The sequence below is a fragment of the Chiloscyllium punctatum genome, chromosome 3, assembly GCF_047496795.1.
Source record: "Chiloscyllium punctatum isolate Juve2018m chromosome 3, sChiPun1.3, whole genome shotgun sequence".
NCBI lineage: Eukaryota > Metazoa > Chordata > Chondrichthyes > Orectolobiformes > Hemiscylliidae > Chiloscyllium > Chiloscyllium punctatum.
Window position 1 is genome coordinate 152,229,589 of NC_092741.1, and position 22,874 is coordinate 152,252,462.

General features: G+C 40.8%; 1 protein-coding gene across 5 annotated transcripts in view; it reads left to right on the forward strand.

The window, feature by feature from the left end:
• hs1bp3 (HCLS1 binding protein 3) overlaps positions 1–22,874 on the forward strand; it is a 68,891-nt gene that overhangs the window by 41,976 nt on the left and 4,041 nt on the right. For all 5 annotated transcript variants that reach the window (XM_072562424.1, XM_072562434.1, XM_072562429.1 and 2 more), the window contains exons 5-6: positions 17,443–17,591; positions 21,571–21,709. In XM_072562424.1, the coding sequence (XP_072418525.1) occupies positions 17,443–17,591; positions 21,571–21,709 (288 nt within the window). The remainder of the gene's footprint in view (positions 1–17,442; positions 17,592–21,570; positions 21,710–22,874) is intronic.

The window sequence follows — 22,874 nt, forward strand, 5'->3', positions numbered from 1 at the left end:
TAACTGTTCGTTTATAATGAGTATACTTAACATTACTAAATGCACCAGTTAATTATAGTACTACTTTAATTCTCCAGGCAATCAATTAAAGGTTCCATTGGGAGGGTCTGGAGCATAATTGCATGAAACTTGCAACCCTTTAAATTTTTTTTAAAGGCTCTAGCCATATGATTTTAAAATAGTACACCCGTTCAGACTTGGAGTAAACATTGCCAGAGTCTTCTGATTTTTATCATTAAAGCCAGACTGTAGTTTTGCAGTTTATTTCTTTATTTTTAAAGGTTGTGAAGTGTGAGATCTCTTAAATGAAGATTTGTTCACAAAAGCAGAATGGATTGTAAACTAGCTACAAAAGCTAGAGCTTAAAGGTAGGTACATACTGACTGAAAGTGGGAAACATCCACTCCATCTGTCACCAACACTCAGTAGCATCCGTATCTACAAGATGCACTGGAGAACTTCACCAGATGCTTGGACAGCACCTTCCAAATCCACGACCACTTCCAACTAGAAGGACCAGATCAGCAGATACATGGGGAACACCATAGCCTGCAAGTGCCCCCTCAAACCATTCCCCATCCAGACTTGGAAATATATTGTTGTTCCTTCACTGTCCTTGGGTCAAATTCCTCAAATTGTCTCCCTGAGGGCATTGTGGGTCAACCTACCTCACATGAACTACAGTAGTTCAAGAAGGCAGCTCACCACCTTTACCAGGGCAACTAGGGACTGGGCATAAATACTGGCCACCCAGGAACAACCATGTCCCATGAGTGATTTCTTTTTAAAAAGTGACAGAAATTGGTGCAGAAATATGCCATTTAAAGAAGTGATTTTGATTGTGGAATCAGAATTGCAGTGTCAAATTTGCAGATATTACCAAGTTTCATGTAACATTTAATACTGAAGAAGAGTGTAGCAAAATTGAAGAGACATTAAAAATGTAGATGGGTAAGGAAATGACAAATTAATTTCAATATAGCTAAGAGATGTTGCATTATGGTAGAAGGTTTAAGGAGGCTATCTTTTTTTGTTTGGGAGTGAGGGGAGAAAGTCTAAATGGCATAAAGGAATTTAAAGGAACATTTTTACACATTACAGAAAGTAGCGATAGAGGTTAACAAAGCTGGAAAAAGAGCATGAATAAATTTCTACAGGAATGAAATTAAAAGCAAAGGTGTAAATCTTTGCAGAACCTTGGTTAGATTACACTGGGAGTAGTTCTGGTTTCCATTTCACAAAGGGGTGTCCAAGCAGTGGAGAAATGGTAAGTAAGTTTGCAGGTGACACCAAAACTGGTGTATTGGACAGCCAGGAAGGTTACCTCAGAGTACAACGGGATCTTTATCAGATGGGCAGGTGGACCAAGGAGTGGCAGGTGGAGTTTACTTTAGATAAATGAGAGCTGCTACATTTTGGAAAGGCAAATCATGGCAGGACTTATACATTTAATGGTAAGGTCCTGGGAAGCGTTGCTGAACAGAATGCAGGTTCATTGTTCCTTGAAAGTAGAGTCTCAGGTAGTTGGGATAGTGAAGAAGGCATTTAGTATGCTTGCTTTTATTTGTCAGTGCATTGAATACAGGAGTTGGGATTTCATGTTGTGGCTTTACAGGACATTGGATGGGCATCTTTGGAATACTGCTCTTCCTGCTATAGGAAGGATGTTGTGAAACCAGAAAAGGTTGGAGTTATATCTGAAAGTTGTTGGAAAAAGGTCACCTCCACTTCAGGATGTTTCTGCAGCAGCTCTTTAGGGTGATGTCGTTGGCCCAATTATTATCATCTTCAATGACCTTCCTTCCATAAGGTGAAAAGTGATGATGTTCGCTGAATATTGCACAATGTTCAGCACCATTTGTGACTCTGCAGACACTGAAGCAATCCACAGACAAATACAGAAAACCTGGACAATATCCAGACTTGCATTGCATTGCATTGAAGTGCCTTGTAATGACCATCTCCACCAAGAGACTATCTCACTATCAGTCCATTGACATTCAATGCCATTACCATCGTCGAATTCCCAATTTCAATATCCTGGGATTACCTTTGTGCAGACGCTGAACTGGGCTAGTTAGTTAAATAGTGTCTGCAAGAACAGATCAGAGGCTAGGAATCCTACAGCAAGTAAATAATCACCTGAGTCATCAAAGTTTGTCCATTATTGACCAGGCACAAGTGTACTGTGTGACGGAATAACCCTACTTACCTGGATGAGTGCAGCTCCAGCAATATTCATGAAGCTAGACACCATGCAGGGCAAAGCAGCCTGATTTATTGGCACGACATTACACAAACAATTCACTCCCTCTGCCACCGATGCTCAGTTGCAGCAGTGTTTACCAGTGCAGAAATGCACCAAGGTCCTTTAAACAGCACCTTCCAAACCCATGACCACTACCATCTAGAAGGACAACAGCAGCAAATATATGGGAACACCTCATTCCTGATGAAGGGCTTTTGTCTGAAACGTCGATTTTCCTGCTGCCTGACCCTGTGCTTTTCCAGCACCACTCTAATCTAGACATGGGAGCACCACCTAGCCACTCACCAATCTGACTTGGAATATATCATAGAATCCCTATAGGATGGAAGTAGGCCATTTGAGTCCATACTGACCCTCCAAAGAGCATCCCACCCAGACTTACACCCTCCATCCTATCCCCATAACTCCATAACTGGCTAATCCACCCAGCCTGCACATCCCTGGACACCTATGGACAAATTAGCATGGCTAATCCGCCTGACCTGCACAATGTTTGGACTGTGGGAGGAAACTGGAGCACCCGGAGGAAACCCACGCAGACACGGGGGAAAAAGAGTAAACTCCACACACACAGTTGGCCAAGCCTGAACCCCTGGCGCTGTGAGGCAGCAGTGCTAATACCTGAGTCACCGTGCTGTTCCGTTATATCACCGTTCCTTCACTGTTGCTGGGTCAAAATCCTAGAATTCCCTCCCCAAGGATATTGTGGGTCTACCTACTGCACATAGCCTGCAGCGGTGTAAGGAGGCAGCTTACTACCACCTTAAGGGCAATTAGGGATGGAAAATAAATGCTGACACATCCCATGAACTAATTATTTAAAAAAGGGGGAAATGTGTTATGTAAAGTGAGGGGGAGTGGGGAAATGCATAGAAGGGCACGCTGATAGTGTGGAATAGAGTAAAATGGTCGAAGGCTGGTTTGGAGCACAGTGTGGACCTTTTTCGAGCTGTTGTCGCTTGCTGTGTTGTTGAGAGTTCTGTATTTGTCATTTTCAGATTGTTATCGCAGAAAATAGCTTTTTATTTTGAAACATTGGAGTCCAAGTGTGAGTATTGCTTCAGTTCATTATTTGCTTTGAGAATTTTCTGCAGAATTTGAGAACTATGATGTTTAATGGGATCAGAAATGAATAGGTTAAGCTATTAAAGGCAAAAAGGCAATGCATTTCCTTTTTAAATGGATGTGAGTGATGTAATTGTTCAGATATAAAATCTTTCTTCCCAAGTGGTTTCAAAATGGATTGCTGAAACTGAGCCATTATGTGAAAAATCTATGTATTTGGTAATGGCTCACTGCACGTGTCTATCAGGACTGAGGAAACTGAATCCATACAGGGTCATCAAATTATAGGATGAAGAAAAATATTTATTAATTATCTATTTGGCAGAAACCAGGACTCTGATCTGAATCTAAATTTCTGCATTAACTACATCCTCTGTTAGTCTTCAGTAATAACATTGACAGCATATCTCTGTTTTACAGTAATACTCAAAGTTTATCATCTTGAATTCATCGAGACAGAGTTCCAAAAAAAATCAAAGGAGCTCTGATATTTACTTTTCAAAATTACCTACTCTATGAAGATGTTTTTGTTTCTCCCCTTCTCCGTTTATTTAACAATAGAACTTTCAGAAAATTAAGATCATTTAGCTGGTTTCCAAATTACACCATATGTTTTGAGTGTGCTCTCAGAATAAATTTATTAAATTCATAAGATTACTTTCTGGAAGATTTAACAAATTTGGAGATGAGTGAGTTGAAAAAATGCCATCATCTCTGTGTAGTGTAGGACGTGAGATTACATTGGGTATTTGGTTTGTTGTGCTGAGGTTGTAAAGACATAAAAGTTTATGTTGCCATATAGAACAAATACCTTTGTCAAAAGTGTTGACTGTTTTCAGAAAGCATCTCTCATTTCCAGCCAGAGGTGTCAGGCGTATAATCCATCTCTGCTTGCTCTAAAGGTTCCATCATCACAGATGCTAGATTTCACTGTGGTGTAGTGGTATTATCACTTTAGTAACCTAGAGAGCTGAAGAATGCTCTGAGAGCAAGAGTTCAAATTCCACCCTAACAGATGGTGAAATTTTAATTCTGCAAAATACTAGCCTTGTAGTAACCATGCTACTTTTGTTAATTGTAAAAATACATGTTTCCTTTCTGAAGAAAGGTCATTGGACCCAAAGCATTAAATCTGCTTTCTGCCAGACCTTTTGAGTTTCTCCAGCAATCTCTGTTTTTATTTTTTTTAAACAAACATCTTTCAGGGAATGAAATCTACATCATTTTCCTGGCCTGGCCTGCACACTCTATGATTCATTTCTTGAGTTTGTGATTAAATGTCATTCTGCTGTAATGCAACAGTTATGTTCTTCTGCATTCCCATGCTAAAGAAAATCATGCTATGGAAAACTGCTACAGAAAATCGTGCTGTACAAGATCGCTATAGAAACTCGCTTTACCCGTTCAGTACAGTGTGTGTTATCCAAACAGCGCCCACTGTTTGTCAATTGCATTATAGCCAATTCGTGTTAGTGGAACATACGTTACATCAGAATGACCAGTAACGGTTTAGCTGCTCTCTGAAATGATCTAACAAGCCATTTGGTTCAATAGCAATTAGGAATGGGGGGTAAATGCTGACCCAGCAATGAGAGACTGATGTTATTCCAAAACTCTCTGCTAGGCCGGAAACTCTACAGCTAGTTTTTCAGTGACCATCTTTGCATTAAGAAGTTGAAAGGAGGGTTAGTAACTGTGCAGTCAGACCCAGTGCATATTGACACATTGTGTCTGTATGCAGCGTAACTTTGACGAGGGCTTTTAAGTGCCAGACAATGACCATTCCCACCAAGAGAGTGCTTAATCATGTTCCCCCAATGGGCCGTGCCTTTAGGGATGTGTTAATAAATGCTGACTTTAGCAGTGATGCCTTCAATCCATGAACAAACATTTTCTAAAATGTTTCAAGCTTTTAGTACAAGAGTGAAAAGATTATTGCTTATCTTAGTTCTGGAAACTAAATGGGGCAAATAATTTGCATGAGACACAATTTGGAACTGGTGGCCATCACCTTAAGTTCAATGTAAGAATAAATAGAGTCAAAAATGGTGAACTAGAAACAAGGGTGTAAGTATGAATAGGACAGTTATTACCAACAGCTACCGTGCAAAAGTGAAGGCAGAAGTTGTGATTTGAAATTGTTGTGACTGGCGATGTTAAGTCAAGAAAGCTGTGAAATGCCTAATTAAACTGACTCAAGTAAACCTTCTGTGTGGCTAGCTTTTCTTAATTTATTTGTTACCTTTCTGGCATTGTCCTACTGGAAGTTAAGATCAGCACTGTAAGAAGTTGAATAGTTTTGTTTAAAGTGTAAAGCTTTATAAGTAAATATTTCAATGTTTCTCCCCTTCCAGTGTTTCCACAATTAGCTCCACCACCAGTTAATACAATCTGCGGAGTTCCTGCTGTAACATTCTTGGCCAGGGCAGCTCTAAAGCTGACTGCTAAAAGATGCAGAAAAGTTACTGGATTTTTCCCTTCCTCCCAGTGGGAATAATCTGCAATGGGTACCTAAATACGACATTAAAAAGATTAAGTATTCTGTGCATAAGCATCTGTATGTGGCTGTGCTCTGATCCACAGCCCGTATTCTTTGCAGTTTATTTTTATTGTCTACTTTTTAAATTTTGTGTAGTTTACACTGGATAGTTACATAGCTGAATTAATAATTGTTAAAGTGATAAAATCAGTGAAACATCTAACTGTTTATTGTTCACTTCTGGACACTGTGTGGAATGGATTGCTGTTCTGAAAATTGTTGTCACTCGATTTATGCAGAAAAAATATTTTGAAACATGTGGTTTCTATTCTGTACCTCTTTTCAAAATGGTTATCTACAAAAGCATCAAAGGCTGCAGCTTGAGACAGAAGTTGTACAAAATGCTTGCTTGAATGCCTTTTGGAACAATGTTATGCCAGCTGTTATGTAGTTTGGTGTGTCATAAAGTGGTGGGTTTTTGCAAAGATCAACTTTGATCTTTAAAATTTAAGTTTTAACTTTATTTCCCAAACTGCTGAGGAAACTGTTTCTCCTTTTTTAAGTTCCATCAAGTTTTTGTCTAGTTTGGCAATCTGTTGCATCCAAGAAATCAAACCCAACGAAAATGTCTCCATTTAGAATAAAAAATAACTTTTATAGGAAGGTGCTCTGATGTTTGTTCAGTGCTCCTATTGAAAGCTGTCAATGTGTTGGCAACTCTTGATTACTTGGTCTAGACATCCATTAAATTTCAGTTTCCGGTTGAAATAGTCTGGAAGTTTGTTTCGGTTGTTGTTTAGTCTTTTAACTGAATCAGATAGACCTGAGGGTAAGATTTAAACTGCGTACTTTGAAATTTAATCTAACAACTGCAATTGAGCCAGATCCTAGGATTTTGCAGCACAAACATATAGCGTGTAGGCATTCTGACAAAATAGTCAGATTTATTGTGAAGTGACAGCAGATTTTGAACACTACTCTCAGCAAAGAATTAAATTGTGTGCTTTTGACACTGAGCATATGATGTTTGAGATGAAGTTGTACATCAATTCCTCTGGTTCAGAAACATTCTATGATTACTCATCTGCTTGTCCATTTTAATATGTAGCCAAAATATGGTCAATCCTTTGTGACAGGTGATATCTTGGGGTTACTGTCCATGAACAATTAATCCAAAGACCCAAGGTAATATTCTGGGGATCCAGGTTCAAATTGCACCACAGTAGACTGGGGAACATGGATTCATTAAAGTCTGGAATTAAAAGTCTCATGATGACCATGAAGACATTGTTCAGTAGTACACTTGTGTCCTTTTGGTGAAGTTAAGCTGCCACTCTTACTTACACGTTGACTCTTAATTGCCGTCGGAACTGGCCTATTAAGCCAGTCAGTTGTATAAAACAGCTAAAATGTCTCACAAATAGTCTCACCAGGCATTGACCTCAGCACCAGAAACATCAAAGGCACACTCAAACCTGTTGACCTTGCAAAGTCCTCCCTTTCCAACACCTGGGTGCTCCTGCCAAAATGGGGAGAGCTGTCTCATCAACCAATCAAGCAACAGCATAACATTGTAAAGTCAGGTATCAGTTCAGGTTCTGCCAGGGCCACTCAGCTCCTGACCTCATTACAATTCATATTTGAAAATGGACAAAAGAACTGAATTCTGAAAGTGCGGTGAGAGTGACTGGCCTTGACGTTGAGAGCACATTTGACTGAATGGGGCATCAAGGAGACCTTGCAAAAGTAGAGTCAATGAAAATTGGGGGGAGAGGGGAGAAATTCTTTTTATTTGTTGGAGTTCTACCCGGAACAAGGAGTCTTATCTGGACATCACAGTCATCTCTGCTCCAAGATTCTGCTGCAGAAGTTCCTCAGGGGATTGTGCTAGGCCCAATCACCAGCTGCTTTATCAATGACCTTCATCCATTGTAGGGTGAGAAGTGGGGATATTTGCTGATGACTGCACAATGTTCAGTGTTTGCAACTCCTAGGATGCTGAAGCAGTCCATGTTCACATGTAGCAAGGCCTGGCCAATATCCAGGTTTGGGGGCTGAAGAGTGGCAAGTAACATTCTTGCCACACAAATACCAGGCAATGACCATCTCCAATGAGAGCGTAACTAACCATTGCCCCATGACATTTAATGGTATTGTCATCATTGCGTACGACAGTAGTAACATTCTGAGGGTTATCATTGACCAGAAACTGAATTGGACTAGCAAGGGCAGGTTGGTGGCTAGGAACTTTGCAGTGAGTAACTTACCACCTGACTCCCCAAAGCCTGTCAATCATCTGCAAGACCCAAATCAGGAGTGTGATGGCATTGTCCTCCCATGCCTGAATGGGCAACACTCTAGAAGATTAACAATGCAAGACAGCGCAGCCTGCTTGATTGGTACCACATCCACTCCCTCCACCACCAACACTCTGTATCATCTACAAGTTGCACTGCAGGAATTCACCAAAGATCCTTAGAGAGCACCTTCCAAACCTGTGATCTCTCCCATGGTTTTGCTGGACAGAAACATTATTAAAATTGGACACCCAGATGGAAGTTGAACTGCAAGCTTAGTGGAATGAAAAAGGCCAAATCATGGGCAGCAAAATAGTTCAGGCTTTGAGTACTTAGCAATCCATCATTCTGAAAGTACAATGACCATCTCACAGCTTTTCAATTGGACAGGTATGTTTAAACAAAAATTTACTCACCAAACCTTTTTTAGGAGAACAGGACTCTGTCTTTTTAATAACTACACACATGCAGAACTCATTAAGTAATTGTGCAGAGACCAATTGCATGTTGGGCCTCGAAATAGAGATATACAGCACAGAAACACACCCTTTGGTCCAACCTGTCCATGCCGACCAGATATCCCAATGCAATCTAGTCCCACCTGCCAGCACCTGGCCCAAATCCCTCCAAACCCTTCCTATTCACATATCCATCCAGATGCCTTTTATATGTTGCAATTGTACCAGTCGCCTCCACTTCCTCTGGCAGCCCATTCCATACATGTGCCGCCCTCTGCTTGAAAATGTTGCCCCTTAAGTCTCTTTTATATCTTTCCCGTCTCACCCTAAACCTATGCCCTCTAGTACTGGACCCCCGCAATCCAGGAAAGAGACTTTGTCTATTTACCTTCTCCATGCGCCTCATGTTTTTATAAACCTCTATAAGGTCACCCCTCAGCCTCCGCGCTCCAGGGATGGCATCCCTAGCCTATTCAACCTCTCCTTATAGCTCAAATCCTCCAACCCTGGCAACATCTTTGGAAATCTTTTCTGAATCTTTTCAAGTTTCCGATAGGATGGAGACCAGAATTGCGTGCACTATTTCAAAAGTGGCCTACTCAATGTCCTGTACAGCCACAACATGACCTCCCAACTCCTATACACAATGCTCTGACCAATAAAGGAAAGCATACCAAACACTGCCTTCACTATCCTACCTACCTGCGACTCCACTTTCAAGGAGCTATGAGCTTGCATTCCAAGGTCTCTTTGTTCAGACCTTACCATTAAGTGTCTAAGTCCTGCTAAGATTTGCTTTCCCAAATGCAGCATTCGCATTTATCTAAATTAAACTCAATCTGCCACTTCTCAGCCCATTGGCCCATCTGATCAAGACCCCGTTGTAATCTGAGGTAGCCTCCTTTGCTGTCCACTACACATCCAATTTTGGTGTCAACTGCCAGCTTACTAACTATACCTCTTATGCTCACATCCAAATCACTTATATAAATGATGAAAAATAGTGGACCCAGCCCCAATCCTTGTGGCACTCCACTGGTCACAGGCCTCCAAACTGAAAAACAACCCTCCACCACCACCCTCTGTCTTCTACCTTTGAGCCAGTTCTATATCCAAATGGCTAGTCTCCCTGTATTCCATGAGATCTAACCTTGCTAGCTCTCATGTGGAACCTTGCCAAATGCCTTACTCTGACTTGTCCTTACCACCTTTCTTAAACAGTGGCACCATGTTAGCCAACCTACAGTCTCCAGGCACCTCACCTGTGACTATTGATACAAATATTTCAGCGGTGTTCAGTAACATTTTACTTTTTAACTGAGCAAAGAGCAATGAGCAATGAACTTGCAAAAAGTATATTTTCTATTCTGTTGAGGACTACTGTGTAAATCAAGACTGTGGCCGAGAAATGCGCAGCAGGTCAGGCAAGATCTGAGGAGCAGGAGAGTTGACATTCTGGGATTAAGCCCTTCCTTCATTGGGAATGCTGATGAAGGGTTTTTGCCTGAAAGGTTGATTTTCCTGATCCTTGGATGCTGCCTGACCTGCGTTTTTCCAGCGTCACAATCTTGATTCTAATCTCCAGCATCTGCAGTCCTCACTTTCACCACTATTTTGTAAATGTCACTTCTTTGAAGTCATTTACAGTTATATACTTCAGGAGTGTTCATAACTGGAGTCACTTCTGATTAATGAATAGAAAATTGAACAACAATGTCTCAGCTGCCAATCCTCACTTTCTCCTCCACTGTGAATCAGTTTTACATTTTACACCTTAATTAAAGTCTGACCCCAGCTAAAACAGGGCAACTGGGGACATTGTACAGAAATATAATTACAAAAAGATGACTCGGGAGTTTCAACCTCCTATTAAGGGTGATTGCCAGAAATGTAACCACTTTAAAATAGTGCTCTGAGGCTTCGTTTTCCAATGACTAATAAAAATGGCATTGTGTTTTAAATCAGTAAGTAAATCCCCCGGAGAGTTCAAATTGAAAGTTATGTGTGAGTTTGAATGAAACAATAACCATCAAATCAACGCTTCTTTTTCTCCTTGGTAGTACTGAATATTTATGGAAACAGAGGAACTTAATTCTAAATGATGCTTTCACAGTTGTTTTGCATTTTGCACTTTTAAATGACCAGAACAATCGTCTTGTGCTTTGCTGCAATTTAACACTGGATTTAAATTATGTATGCTGCTGAATTACAACGGAATTCTCCATCAGTTTGAGTGTTGTCCTTACCTTACACACATTGCACTGATGCTAATGTTTGTGTAGTCAATAGTTACGCACTTGCTTGAATCTCAAAGTGACCCCAGGTGCCAGGAATGCTTCAGCATCTAAATTTTTTTTAAAAACTGCTATAAATCTGTAAAATAAACCAACAGAAATTTCAATAGTATGTCTTTATAGTCAGGCAAATCTTCCAGAGGAATCTTCCTTGTCCACATTTCAGGGCAGAGACTGAAACTAATTGCAGTGTTTCTGAATGCTTCGTGGTCAATTAGGGGCAATTATATTTACGTAGAGAGTGGTTTGCATGTGGAATGCAATTCCCAAGGAAGTGGTGGATGTGGGTACAATTACAACGCTTACAAGACACTTGGTTAAGTACATGAATAGGAAAGATTTGGAGGGATATGGGCCAGGAGCAGGTAGGTGGGTCTAGTTTAGTTTGGGATTATGTTTGGCATTGGACCGAAGGGTCTGTTTCCATGCTGTACATCTCTATGACTGTAGGAGAAAGTGAGGACTGCAGATGCTGGAGATCAGAGCTGAAAATGTGTTGCTGGAAAAGCGCAGCAGGTCAGGCAGCATCCAAGGAGCAGGAGAATCGACGTTTCGGGCATGAGCCGTTCTTCAGGAATTCATGAAGAAGGGCTCATGCCCGAAACGTCGATTCTCCTGCTCCTTGGATGCTGCCTGACCTGCGCTTTTCCAGCAATACATTTTCATCTCCATGACTCTGACTGGTTGGACTGAAAGGTCTGTTTCCATGCTGTTTGACTCTGATATTTGGAAGTAGTGTATTACTACTTCTGTGGAAGCATTTGAATGTGGATGTCATTGTAAATGCCCAAGACTAACAAAGTAACCAATCTTTAATAACACTGTAAACTTCGCTGTTTTTTTGAGGAACCAAATTGTTTCGCCATTGTACATGGTATTTAATTGTAATAATAAGATTAAGAAATACAGATCAACAGCATAGATTGATTAAATACTTTAAGCACAGATAAAAAGAGACTTCTGGGGCACAGTGCTGGAGGAGGCAGACATGTAATATTACATTGTGTAAATAAATCCATCGGTTAGAAAATTGGTACCTGATGTCCAAAAGATCATAAGACATAAAGCAGAATTAAGCTATTCAGCCCATCAAATCTGCTCCATCAGTTGTTTGTGACGACCCCATCCTCCTGCCTGCTCCCCATTTCAGAATGCATTGACACTGTAGAAGAGGATAATTACCTCGAGCTGAAGATTGGAAAGTGAGATTTAAATTGTGTGGCAGATTGTAATCAGTTATTTTGTGAAGAATGTTTGATAGTAAGTATGAATTGTCAGGGTATGAATACCCATTGATGTCCTCACTGGGTTTGGAGCACAAATGTGGTCAGATTGTCCAGACTCTCAGCAGTGTGGAAGCAGACCATTTCATCCATCAAGTCTACACTGACCCCCTCAAAAGAGCATCCCACCCTGACCAATCTGTTAACCCTGCATTTCCCATGGGTAATCCATCTAGCCTGCATATCCCTGGACACTATGGGGCAATTTAGCATGGCCATTCCAACTAACCTGCACATCTTTGGTCTGTAGTGGGAAACTGGAGCACCGGGAAGAACACGCAAACTCCACACAGACAGTCACCCGAGGGTGGAATTGAACCTGGGTCCCCGGTGCTGTGAGGCAGCAGTGCTAACCGCTGAGCCGCAGTGTCACCCTAATTGCTTTGAGTTCATTTAGAGGAAAGCAGCATAATATAAAGAGACAATATAATCGAACGATTCTACTTCATGTTCTGAGGAAGGGTCACTCAACCCGAAACATTCTCTTTGATTTCTCTCCACGGATGCTGCCAGACCTGCTGAGCTTTTCCAGCAATTTCTATTTTTGTTTTCAGACCTACAGTCCTTTTGGTTTTTTAATCCTATTTCATTTTGCTTTTCTGTTAATTTCTTACATCGTACTAAAATTGGCATCAGTGTAATGTTTTATTTATGGGAGAGTCTCTAGTCCAGCACACTCCCTCTTTAAGGTACACAGTATCAGCGGGAGGGCAGTAAGATGTTTCCTGTCTGAGCTTACCTGCTGCACTTTTAAACTCAGTACATTTTGTGCAGATTGTTTCCTTTTTCAGATGGAAACCAATTGCAGGAAGCAGAGTGAAGGTCCCATTGTTAGATGCTGAAAGCTTGGGTATGGCAACTTTGAGCTCCCAGTTCCACCTTGTTTTAAAAAATGAGCTGGCAATTTCTTTTCATAAAACAATTCAATGCTTCAGCTCTGGCAGGTTTAGTGAAAGCAAAAGTAATTAGCTTCAATGGTTTCATGGTTTACGTGTAGATTTGACTAAGAAAATTGGGTATTAATCAATGGAATATTGTTTACAATGAAAATCATGAAATTACAGATTTGCAATTACACAAATATGTTGTGAAGTAAAATCAAAAAGAAGAAAATACTTTATGGAAACATAGATAGAAGAAGTCTAAAAGGGCTGGAAATGGAAGTCTTGGTAACATCTTTCCTGTCATGAAGCCAAACCCCAAAGGACAAACTAGTTAAAGCGGTTAGTTAAAGTGCAGGTTTAGTTTTGCTATTCTGACGATAAATCAAGACAAATCCTTAAAATTCAAGAGATTTGGAATTAAAAAAATCATGAATTGCTGCAATTGCTTCCCCCAAATATCTACCAATATGGGTTGACAATTTACAAATATCACAGGTGGCTTATTTAATTTCCAAAAGTTTAGAACTTTATTTTTAACAATAACTGTGAGAGCATTTGAAGACACTTCGTAAAGCCTTTTTAAAAAAAAATTCCAATCCATCATTGTTGCTTTATTCCCGACCCAACACCACGCCAGTCCTCCCAACTGAGTTAAATTGCTAGTTGCTGTAAACGTTACAATGACAGTCCAGTCTGACTGGGAACCAGGGTCATTATACCGAGGTTTGGTAACTTTCTTGTGGACTGCCTCTGGGTCAAAAGGCTCAGGTTCAAGTCACAACTGCCCTGGACATGTTTTTAAATCAATCTGTTTGGATATTTATAACATCTATCAAGACTGGATTGAAGCTGAAGTTCCAAAGCTCCTACCAGGGGACATAAGAAGTTGTTGGCAGATAGGATCAGGGAAAACCCTAAAGCTTTCTATACGTATATAAGGAATAAAAGAATGACAAGAGTAAGATTAGGGCCTTTCAAAGACCGTCATGGGAACTTGTGCGTGGAGTCAGAGGAGATAGGGTAAGTGCTAAATGGATATTTTTCATCAGTATTCACATTAGAGTCATAGAGATGTACAGCACGGAAACAGACCCTTCGGTCCAACTTGTCCATGCCGACCAGTTATCCCAACCCAATCTAGTCCCACCTGTCTGCACCTGGCCCATATCCTTCCAAACCCTTCCTATTCATACACCCATCCAGATGCCTTTTAAAAAAGGCAATGTTGTCGAGGAGAATATTGATAAACAGGCTACTAGACTAGATGGGATTGAGGTTCAAGAGGAGGTGTTAGAAATTCTGGAAAGTGTGAAAACAGGATAAATCTCATCAGACCCAGGAGATTTATCTAGGATTCTCTGGGAAACGAGGAAGGAGATTGCTGAGCCTTTAGCTTTGATTTTTATGTTGTCATTGTCGACAGGAATAATACCAGAAGACTGGGGGATAGCAATTGTTGTGCCCTTGTTCAAGAAGGGGAATAGAGCTAACCCTGGTAATCGTAGATCAGTGAGCCTTACTTCGGTTGTGGGTAAACTGTTGCAAAAGGTTATAAGAGAAAAGCATAAGTTGATTAGCGATAGTCAACGCTGTTTTGTGAAGGGTAGGTCGTGCCTCACAAACCTTTATTGAGTTCTTTGCGAAGGTGGCCAAATAGCTGGATGAAGGTTAAAGCCGTTGATGTGGTGTATATGGATTTCAGTAAGGCATTTGACAAGGTTCCCCACAGTAGGTTATTGCACAAAATATGGAGGCATAAGATTGAGGGTGATTTAGCGGCTTGGGTTAGAAATTGGTTAGCTGAAAGAAGACAGGTGGTTGATGGGAAATGTTTATCCTGGAGTTCAGTTACCACTGCTGTACTGCAAAGATCTGTGTTGGGTCCATTGCTGTTTGTCACTTTTATAAATGACCTGGATGAGAGCTTGGAAGGATGGGTCAGTAAATTTGCAGATGACATTAAGGTCGGTACAGTTGTGGATCGTGCCAAAGGATGTTGTAGGTTACAGAGGGACATAGGTAAGCTGCAGAGTTGGGTTGAGACGTGACAAATGGAGTTTAATGCAGAAAAGGGTGAGGTGATTCACTTTGGAAGGAGTAACAGGAATATAGAGTACTGGGCAAACGGTAAGATTCTCGATAGCGTAGATGAGCAGAGAGATCTGTGTCCATGTACATAGATCCCTCAAAGTTGCCTCCCTGGTTGATTGGGTTTTTAAGAAGGCATACAGTGTGTTCACTTTTATTGGTAGAGGGATTGAGTTTTGGAGCGATGAGGTCATGTTGCAGCTGTATAAAACCCTGGTGCGGCCGCACTTGGAGTATTGCGTATAGTTCTGGTCACTGCATTATAAGAAGGATGTGGAAGTTTTGGAAAGGGTTCGGAGGAGATTTACTAAGAGGTTGTCTGGTATGGAGGAAAGGTTGAGGGACTTGAGGCTGCTTTCATTAGATAGAAGGTTGAGAGGTGACTTAATTGAGACATTTAAGATGATCAGAGGGTTAGATCAGATGGACAGTGAGAGCCTTTTTCCTCATATAGTGATGGATAGCACAAGGGGGCATAGCTTTAAAATGAGAGGTAGTAGATATAGCACAGATGTCAGAGGTAGTTTCAGAGTAATAGGGGCGTGGAACACCCTGCCTGCAACAGTAGTAGACTCACCAATGTTAAGGGCATTTAAATGGTCATTGCATAGGCATATGAATGAGAATGGAATGGTATCAGTTAGATGGTCTCCAGATTGGTTTCACAGGATGGCACAACATCGAGGGCCGAAGGGCCTATACTGCGCTGTAATGTTCTCTGTACTATGAATATCAACAAAATTGTCCCAGTACATGAATCACAAAATGTTAGTACAGGATGTAGAGAAGATCTTTCCCCTTGTGGAAGAAACATGAACAGATTAAATTTTTTAAAAAATGTATATTCATTCATGGGATGAGGGTTTGTCGCCAGAATTTATTGCCCATCCCTAATTGTCCAGAGGACAATTAAGAGTCAACCACATTGCAGTTGTTCTGGAGTCACATGTATGCCAAACCAGGTAAGGATGGTAATTTCCTTTCCTAAAGGACAGTAATGGCCCCAATGGGTTATTAATTGAGGGTCTTTTTTAATCCCTCTGTGTTATTGGTCTGTGGAATTCTCTACCCCAGAGAGCAGTGCAGGCTCAGTCATGTGCTATTCTTAAACTGAGAGAATCTTACTTGATCGGGGAGTCGGTGAGTTTAGAGTTCAACAGGGAAATGGAGTTCACGCCACAATCAATTTCACCATAATCTTATCAAATGGCAGAGCAGGTACAAGGGGCCAACTGGCCTAATTCATATGTTTCTGTTATAGCTGGTCAGATCCTCCCCAATGCTCCACTTCTGTCAACCCCCATCTCCCAGCCAAATATAACTCTCCTTAGGTGGAGAATAAACCTAAGAGAAAGGAAAGTTGGTAGTGGTGACCCAGCCATAATTAGACCAGGAACATGACTAAAGCCAGAAGGACTCATTTAATGGGCAGGGTTTCCTGTCGGCTGACTCAGACTCTGAACAAATTGCTTCAATCTTCAAATGCTCCTGGCTCCTTGCCCCCTCCGCTTTCAAGAAAGTAGAATTGTGCTATTTCCACAATCAGCACATTTTTAAAATGTACAATGGTTCCTTAAAATAGAAACAGACAATCAATGCAAAGACCAGAAATTATATTATTTAAAAATATAGATGGGGAGGATGGTCTAAGCAATATCACAGTGACTGAGTTTTAATTTTAAATGTTAACTAATAATAATTGCATTGCTTAGAGCAGTGCTCACAATGACAATTACTTTTATTTCTTCTTCAATGTTTTGTAAATGACAACCACAGAGATTGCAACATGATTAAGAAATGTTTGGAGGGATATGGCCTGGAGCAGGCAGATGGGACTTAGTTTGGGATTATCATTGGCATGGACTGGGTGGACCAAAGGGTCTGTTTCTATATGGCTATGAATTTTAAAATCCCACTTTTCTGAATTTGGGGAACAATTATTTTTTTTAATGGGTGAAAAATTTCATTTAAACATAAGCCGTTTGGAAATACAGGTGGTTCTGTATAAAGCATGTTTTGTTAACTCAATTTAGCTACAACGCAATTGGCGATTTGGCAATATTTTAAGTGTGAAATTTTAAACTTTTGGTGACTCCAGCCCCATTAGTTTAAATGGCGCAGCTATTACACGATTTTCCTATAACACGGAATTGCACAAGAATGGAACTGCTGCGTTATAGCAAAACTGACCGTATTGTAATTATTGGATGACCTGTCTTTAAAAACGTAAACTTTGTAGAGCTATTAATTGTTTAAGTTTGGAGGAAGGGTTGTGGAGAGAGATATTGCCTTTAACGTCCTATTTCCTTGATTGTTGACTTCCAGCTACAGATTGAAGAAAACGGAGGCCTCGAACCAGGAAGCTAAACCGAACCTGACACTTTTTGATGAGGAAGTGGATGCTGATGCTGGGCTTTTTGAACCAGTGAAAAGTTTCACCAACCCAGCCACAAAGAAATCCTTTTTGAACGATGGTGAGTTTTGACTTAAAAGCTAATAATTGCATTTACTCCTTCTTTTCACTGATGTGGAGTTCCTGCAGTTGTCCTAATGGAGGTTGCACACGTTCACCTCCAATATACATCTGTCTGCTTTTTAATGCAGCTATTGGCTTGTTTCATTTGAAGTTAGTTCAATAACATTTATCCACTGAGATCACCGCAAATGATCTGCCTAATGTCTGCATTGGATTGAGATGTCTGTCACTCAATTAAGACTTCTCTGGGTGACCTGTATTGTAGAAACAGCTCATCTTACAATCACATTGCTGATTTGCCAAGTTTATGAGATGATAGATATTTTCCTGAAGCCTTAATTTTATTAATCTTTCCTTTGACAATTTACAGTGCAAGCTTATTATTTCTAAGGTATATAAATAAGACATGACAATTTACCAACTGTGATGAAATTCATTCTAGACAAGTATCTGTAGTGGAATGTATTCATGTGGTTATATCCACTAACGGAATTACCATATTTTAACTTGATAGAAGTTCAGAACATACTGCTTGGATTTAGGATAGAAATTGGTTACGGTCCTTTCTTGGTACATTAACCGCTACGTGGAGCCAGTGAGTGGGTCTGTTGTGAAGCCTAAGGTTCACGTGAAATTAAGGTCTCCTTTTTGCTCATGTGAATGAGTTGTTGACCTCTGTTCTGATGGATATGTGAATTAGGAGCAGGGTAGTAAATTTGGACTCTTGAGTCTGCTCTGCCATTCAATAAGATAGAGCTGTACAGCACGGAAACAGACCCTTCGGTCCAACTCATCCATGCTGACCAGATATCCTAAATTAATCTAGTCCCATTTGCCAGGACTTGGCTTGTATCACTCTTAAACCCTTCCTATTCATGTACCCATGGAGATGCCTTTTAAATGTTGCCATTACATCAGCCCCGACCACTTCCCCTGGCAGCTCATTCTATACACACACCGCCCTCTGCGTGAAAAGCTTGTCTGTTTGGTCCCTTTAAAATTTTCTCCTCTCACCTTTAAACCTATGCCCTCTTGTTTTGGACTCTCCCCACCCTGGGGAAAAGACCTTACCTCTTTACCCTATCCATGCCCCTCATAATTTTATAAACCTCTATAAGGTCAACCCTCAGCCTCCGACGCTCCAGGGAAAACAGCACCAGCCTATTCAGCCTCTCCCTATAGCTTAAGCTCTCCAACCCTGTCAGTATCCTTGTAAATCTTTTCTGAACCCTTTCAAGTTTCACAATATCCTTCCTATAGCAGAGACCAGAATTGCACACAATATTCCAACAGTGGCCTAACTAATGTCCTGTATAGCGGCAGCATGACCTCCCAACTCCTGTACTCAATACACTGATCAATAAAGGAAAGCATACCAAATGCCGCCTTCACTATCCTCTGTACATGTGACTCCACTTTCAAGGAACTATGAACCTGCACTCCAAGGTTTCTTTCTTCAGCAGCACTCCCCAGGACCTGACCATTAAATGTATAATTCCTGCCCTAATTTACCTTTCCAAAATGCAGCACCTCACATTTATAAAAATTAAAGAGCATGACTGATCTGATTGCATTCCTGCCCACTCCCAATACCTTTTGTCTCTCTTATTAATCAAATATCTGTTGACCATTGCAATATTCCCTTTATTCACTCGTGGGATGTGGGCATCTCTAGCTGGCCAGCTTTTATTGCCTCCACCCACCCAGTTGCCCCTTGAGATGGCGGTGATGAGCTGCTTTCTTGAACCGTTGGAGTCCACGTGCTGGGGGGTAGACCCACAATGCCTTCAGGGAGGGAATTTCAGGATTTTCTCCCAGAATGGTGAGTCGATTGGAGGGGAGTTTGCATGGGGTGGTGTTCCGATACATCTGCTGCCATTGTTCTTATTCAGTGACCCCCATGACTCCTCCCTGGGGAGGAAAATTTCAAAGATTTGTAAGCTATTGGCGGGAGCAAAATTCCTCATCTATGTTAAATGTGAAGCATCTTATTTTTAAACTGCATTCCCTAGTAAAAGTTTCCCCCAGCCCGGAGCTCCCTATCAGTATCCACCCTGTCAAGTCCTCTCTGTATCACGTTGTAATATGATTGCCTGCATTTTTCTCAACACCAATGGATACTGGCACCACCTCCTCATAAGATTAATCCCCTCCTTTCAAGTATCAGTTGATATCTCAAAAGGTAGCTCACTCATTTTGTAAGATCCATTTTGGCCTGTTTATCTCATGAGCAATGGCTCTCTGGAGTAAATTGTGGGGTTTTAAAGGAATGGAGGACCAATCCTGGATCAGCAGCAATCTTTTGGGAGATATGTAGAACTGATAAGAGGGCAAGCCTTAAAAAGGAACACAATGGCGCCCACTTGATAGGCAGGAAAACAAGAGGAAACAGGCCTAATGCAAACTGCTTTTGAGGCACTCTGTTCAGCAGAGTGGGCCTGGCTGTCCTAACGTGACTCTTTTGCATATGTTGATGACTCTTTTAGGCAACCAGTAAAGTTATCTACAAATATACCTTTGTAAATATTGCAGTGCCAGTAGAGCAGGCGCAGATTGATGCATGCAACATAATTCAACTCTGATGTAAATTGTACAATTCTTTATTGGAACAGTGGGTGACGAAGGGCCAATTTCTTCCTCCTTGTCATGGTCAAGATGACTCTGGTCTAAGGGATGTAACTGTCTCACAGAACAACATGTCAAGGTTATGTTCTCCCTCCCTGACACATCAGCATCCAGAAGCTCTCACTCCAGCTCATTGACTCTGAGCAGAAGTTTCTCAGGCTACAGGTCCTTGAATTGCATTACATAATTGACTTGGAGTGTATTGGCATCCATGAGCTCTCTCACAATGCTGCAATTAGGCACCACCTGTCCTACCATCGTCATAGTGTTTCAATTATTTAATTATTATATAAATGAATACTGCCTCTAGTCGTGTCTGTGCACTTATTGTTATCCTGTTTAACATCTCATCCACTAGCTGTGGATTCCATCTGAATTGTAATGAAATGTCAATCTAAGTTATGTACTTAAAACCCTAAAATTGGAATTGAACCTTTTGATCCTCTGACTCAAGGAAGGATATTGTCACTAGATCAAGCTGGCACCATGATAGTATCCCCAGTTTCATCCAGCAGCTTGATCACAACCTCTTTGTACATGTTACCATGGTATGTTTTCCTTCGATTCTTGTTTTCCAGAACAAAGCCAGCTGACTGTTAAGAGGATTCTACTTGAACTGAGTTTAAAACATATACACATCAGGACTAAATTTTTTAGACAGAAATAGCAAAATATATCATTGTCAACATGTGTAAAGCATATTAGCAGATGTACACAAAATTTCTTCATGTTTATTATAATCAGGTTGATGATCAACTAATGAAAAGAGTTTTCCAATGATAAACTTTTTAAAAATGTGATTAAATTTGATTTTTCACGACAGCTTGTTCAGTTTGATTTTGAGGAAAGATAATTTGTAAAATTGTGATGTGTTCCTATTCTTCAGTTCACTTCCTTCTGTGTCAGCTCTCGTTTAATCTTTTAATTCTGACATTAAAAACGTTTTAGCAGATGCTTGGTCACATTATGAGAACTGCTACCGCTTCAGGATATAATTTTGAAATTGTTCAGTGTGGATGAGAAATCAGCTCCTGTTACTGCATCCAATTTGCTAACTGATCCATTTCCTTTTTCCTCTATCCCTCGATCACTAATATATGGCCAAAACCATATAGCTTGATAACATCATTTCCCCCCAACATGGAAGGGGGGAATTACAGAAAAAGATTTGTCTTTTCTAGTGTATGTCATAATGCAGACAGATTCATAATTCACCTCAAGGACTTTATAAACACGATCAGATTTTGGTTCATAGGAAGGACACGTATTACATGGACTATAAGCAGGAAATTCAAATTGAAATGTACAAAATATAGTGATAACTTGTCTGTTAATACCAGCCCTTTCTGTAGCTGCTTTCAGATTATTTGAGGACCCAGACTTGGGAGGAACTGTCCAAGCAGGTGACCCTTTATTACTTCCAGCTGTTTTTGATCTTCAAGCTGGCGCTACAAATATAAACTTTGATGAAAGCACTGAAGAACTATTCAGGTATTTAATTGTTAACAGGATCGGCAATTATCTTGATTCTTAGGCTTTCCGGGACAAATGCTTTGCTGTTGGTCAGTATGACAAATTTTGACCCTTAGATATTCTGAGATAGCAGTGGTCGTAATCCCTGTAAGTGTGTACCTTGTCTTCCACTGGTAAAACGTCGCAACACTCAATTATACGTCCTTTAATCTTGGGATGTTACATTTGGATATCTTTGTGATCCAAACTGGATCCTGTACCCATTTGCCAGTAAGCAAACTGGAAACATACTTGAGGTGGTAAGATCAATTCATTGAAGTTGCTTTGTTTTAAATGTAATGTGGAGAAATTCAACAGGAGGCATGGAATCATGACCATAGGGTTTCAGGGGATAACTACCTGTTGCCCACACACCTGTCCACAATTTTAAGGTGGTTGTTGTTGTCGCCGCTACCATAGTCTTGCCAGAGAGACACTGTCCTGTCTCCCCTGTGTAAGACCATAGGGGCTGCTCTTTTATCAACAGAGAGAAGCGACTGGTGGTGATTTAACCTGAGGGCAATCAGACCTCCGATGAGCGAAAAGATTAAGGAGAGTCCTTCGTGGTAACCTCAAACTGGTCATGGGAATTGAACCCATGCTGTTGGCATCACACTGCTGTAAACCAACAATCCAGCCAATTGAGCTAAACTGATTCCCTGTAAGTGGGTAGTTGCGGTTTTAGCCAATCTGTCCTTTAGACACACATGGGTGCACACACCTTTCATCTGGGACTGTGTGTAGTACCAGATGTAGCTAGTGCTCTTGATGGTGCTTTGGGTCTGCAGGGAAATTCACCAATTCAGTTAAATAGCAGCTCTGAGTTGGGATTTCCTCCACAGTGAGTTGAAGTTCCCCATTCACTCTGCCACTCTTTACGTTTTACCCAGTGTGTTAACTGTAAATAAATCTAATATTTGCTTTTCATTGCTCTCCTCAACCATTTATCCTGTTGTCTTTGTGTGTTGATCAGCATCTTTTGGACATTTCCTTTCTTCCTTAAATGTGGCCACCTGCATTTTAGCTGCCAGCTTGGAACTTCATATTTGCTGTTCTACCTCCATGGGATTAGATTAGATTACTTAGTATGGAAACAGGCCCTTCAGCCCAACAAGTCCATGCCGACCCGCCGACGTGCAACCCA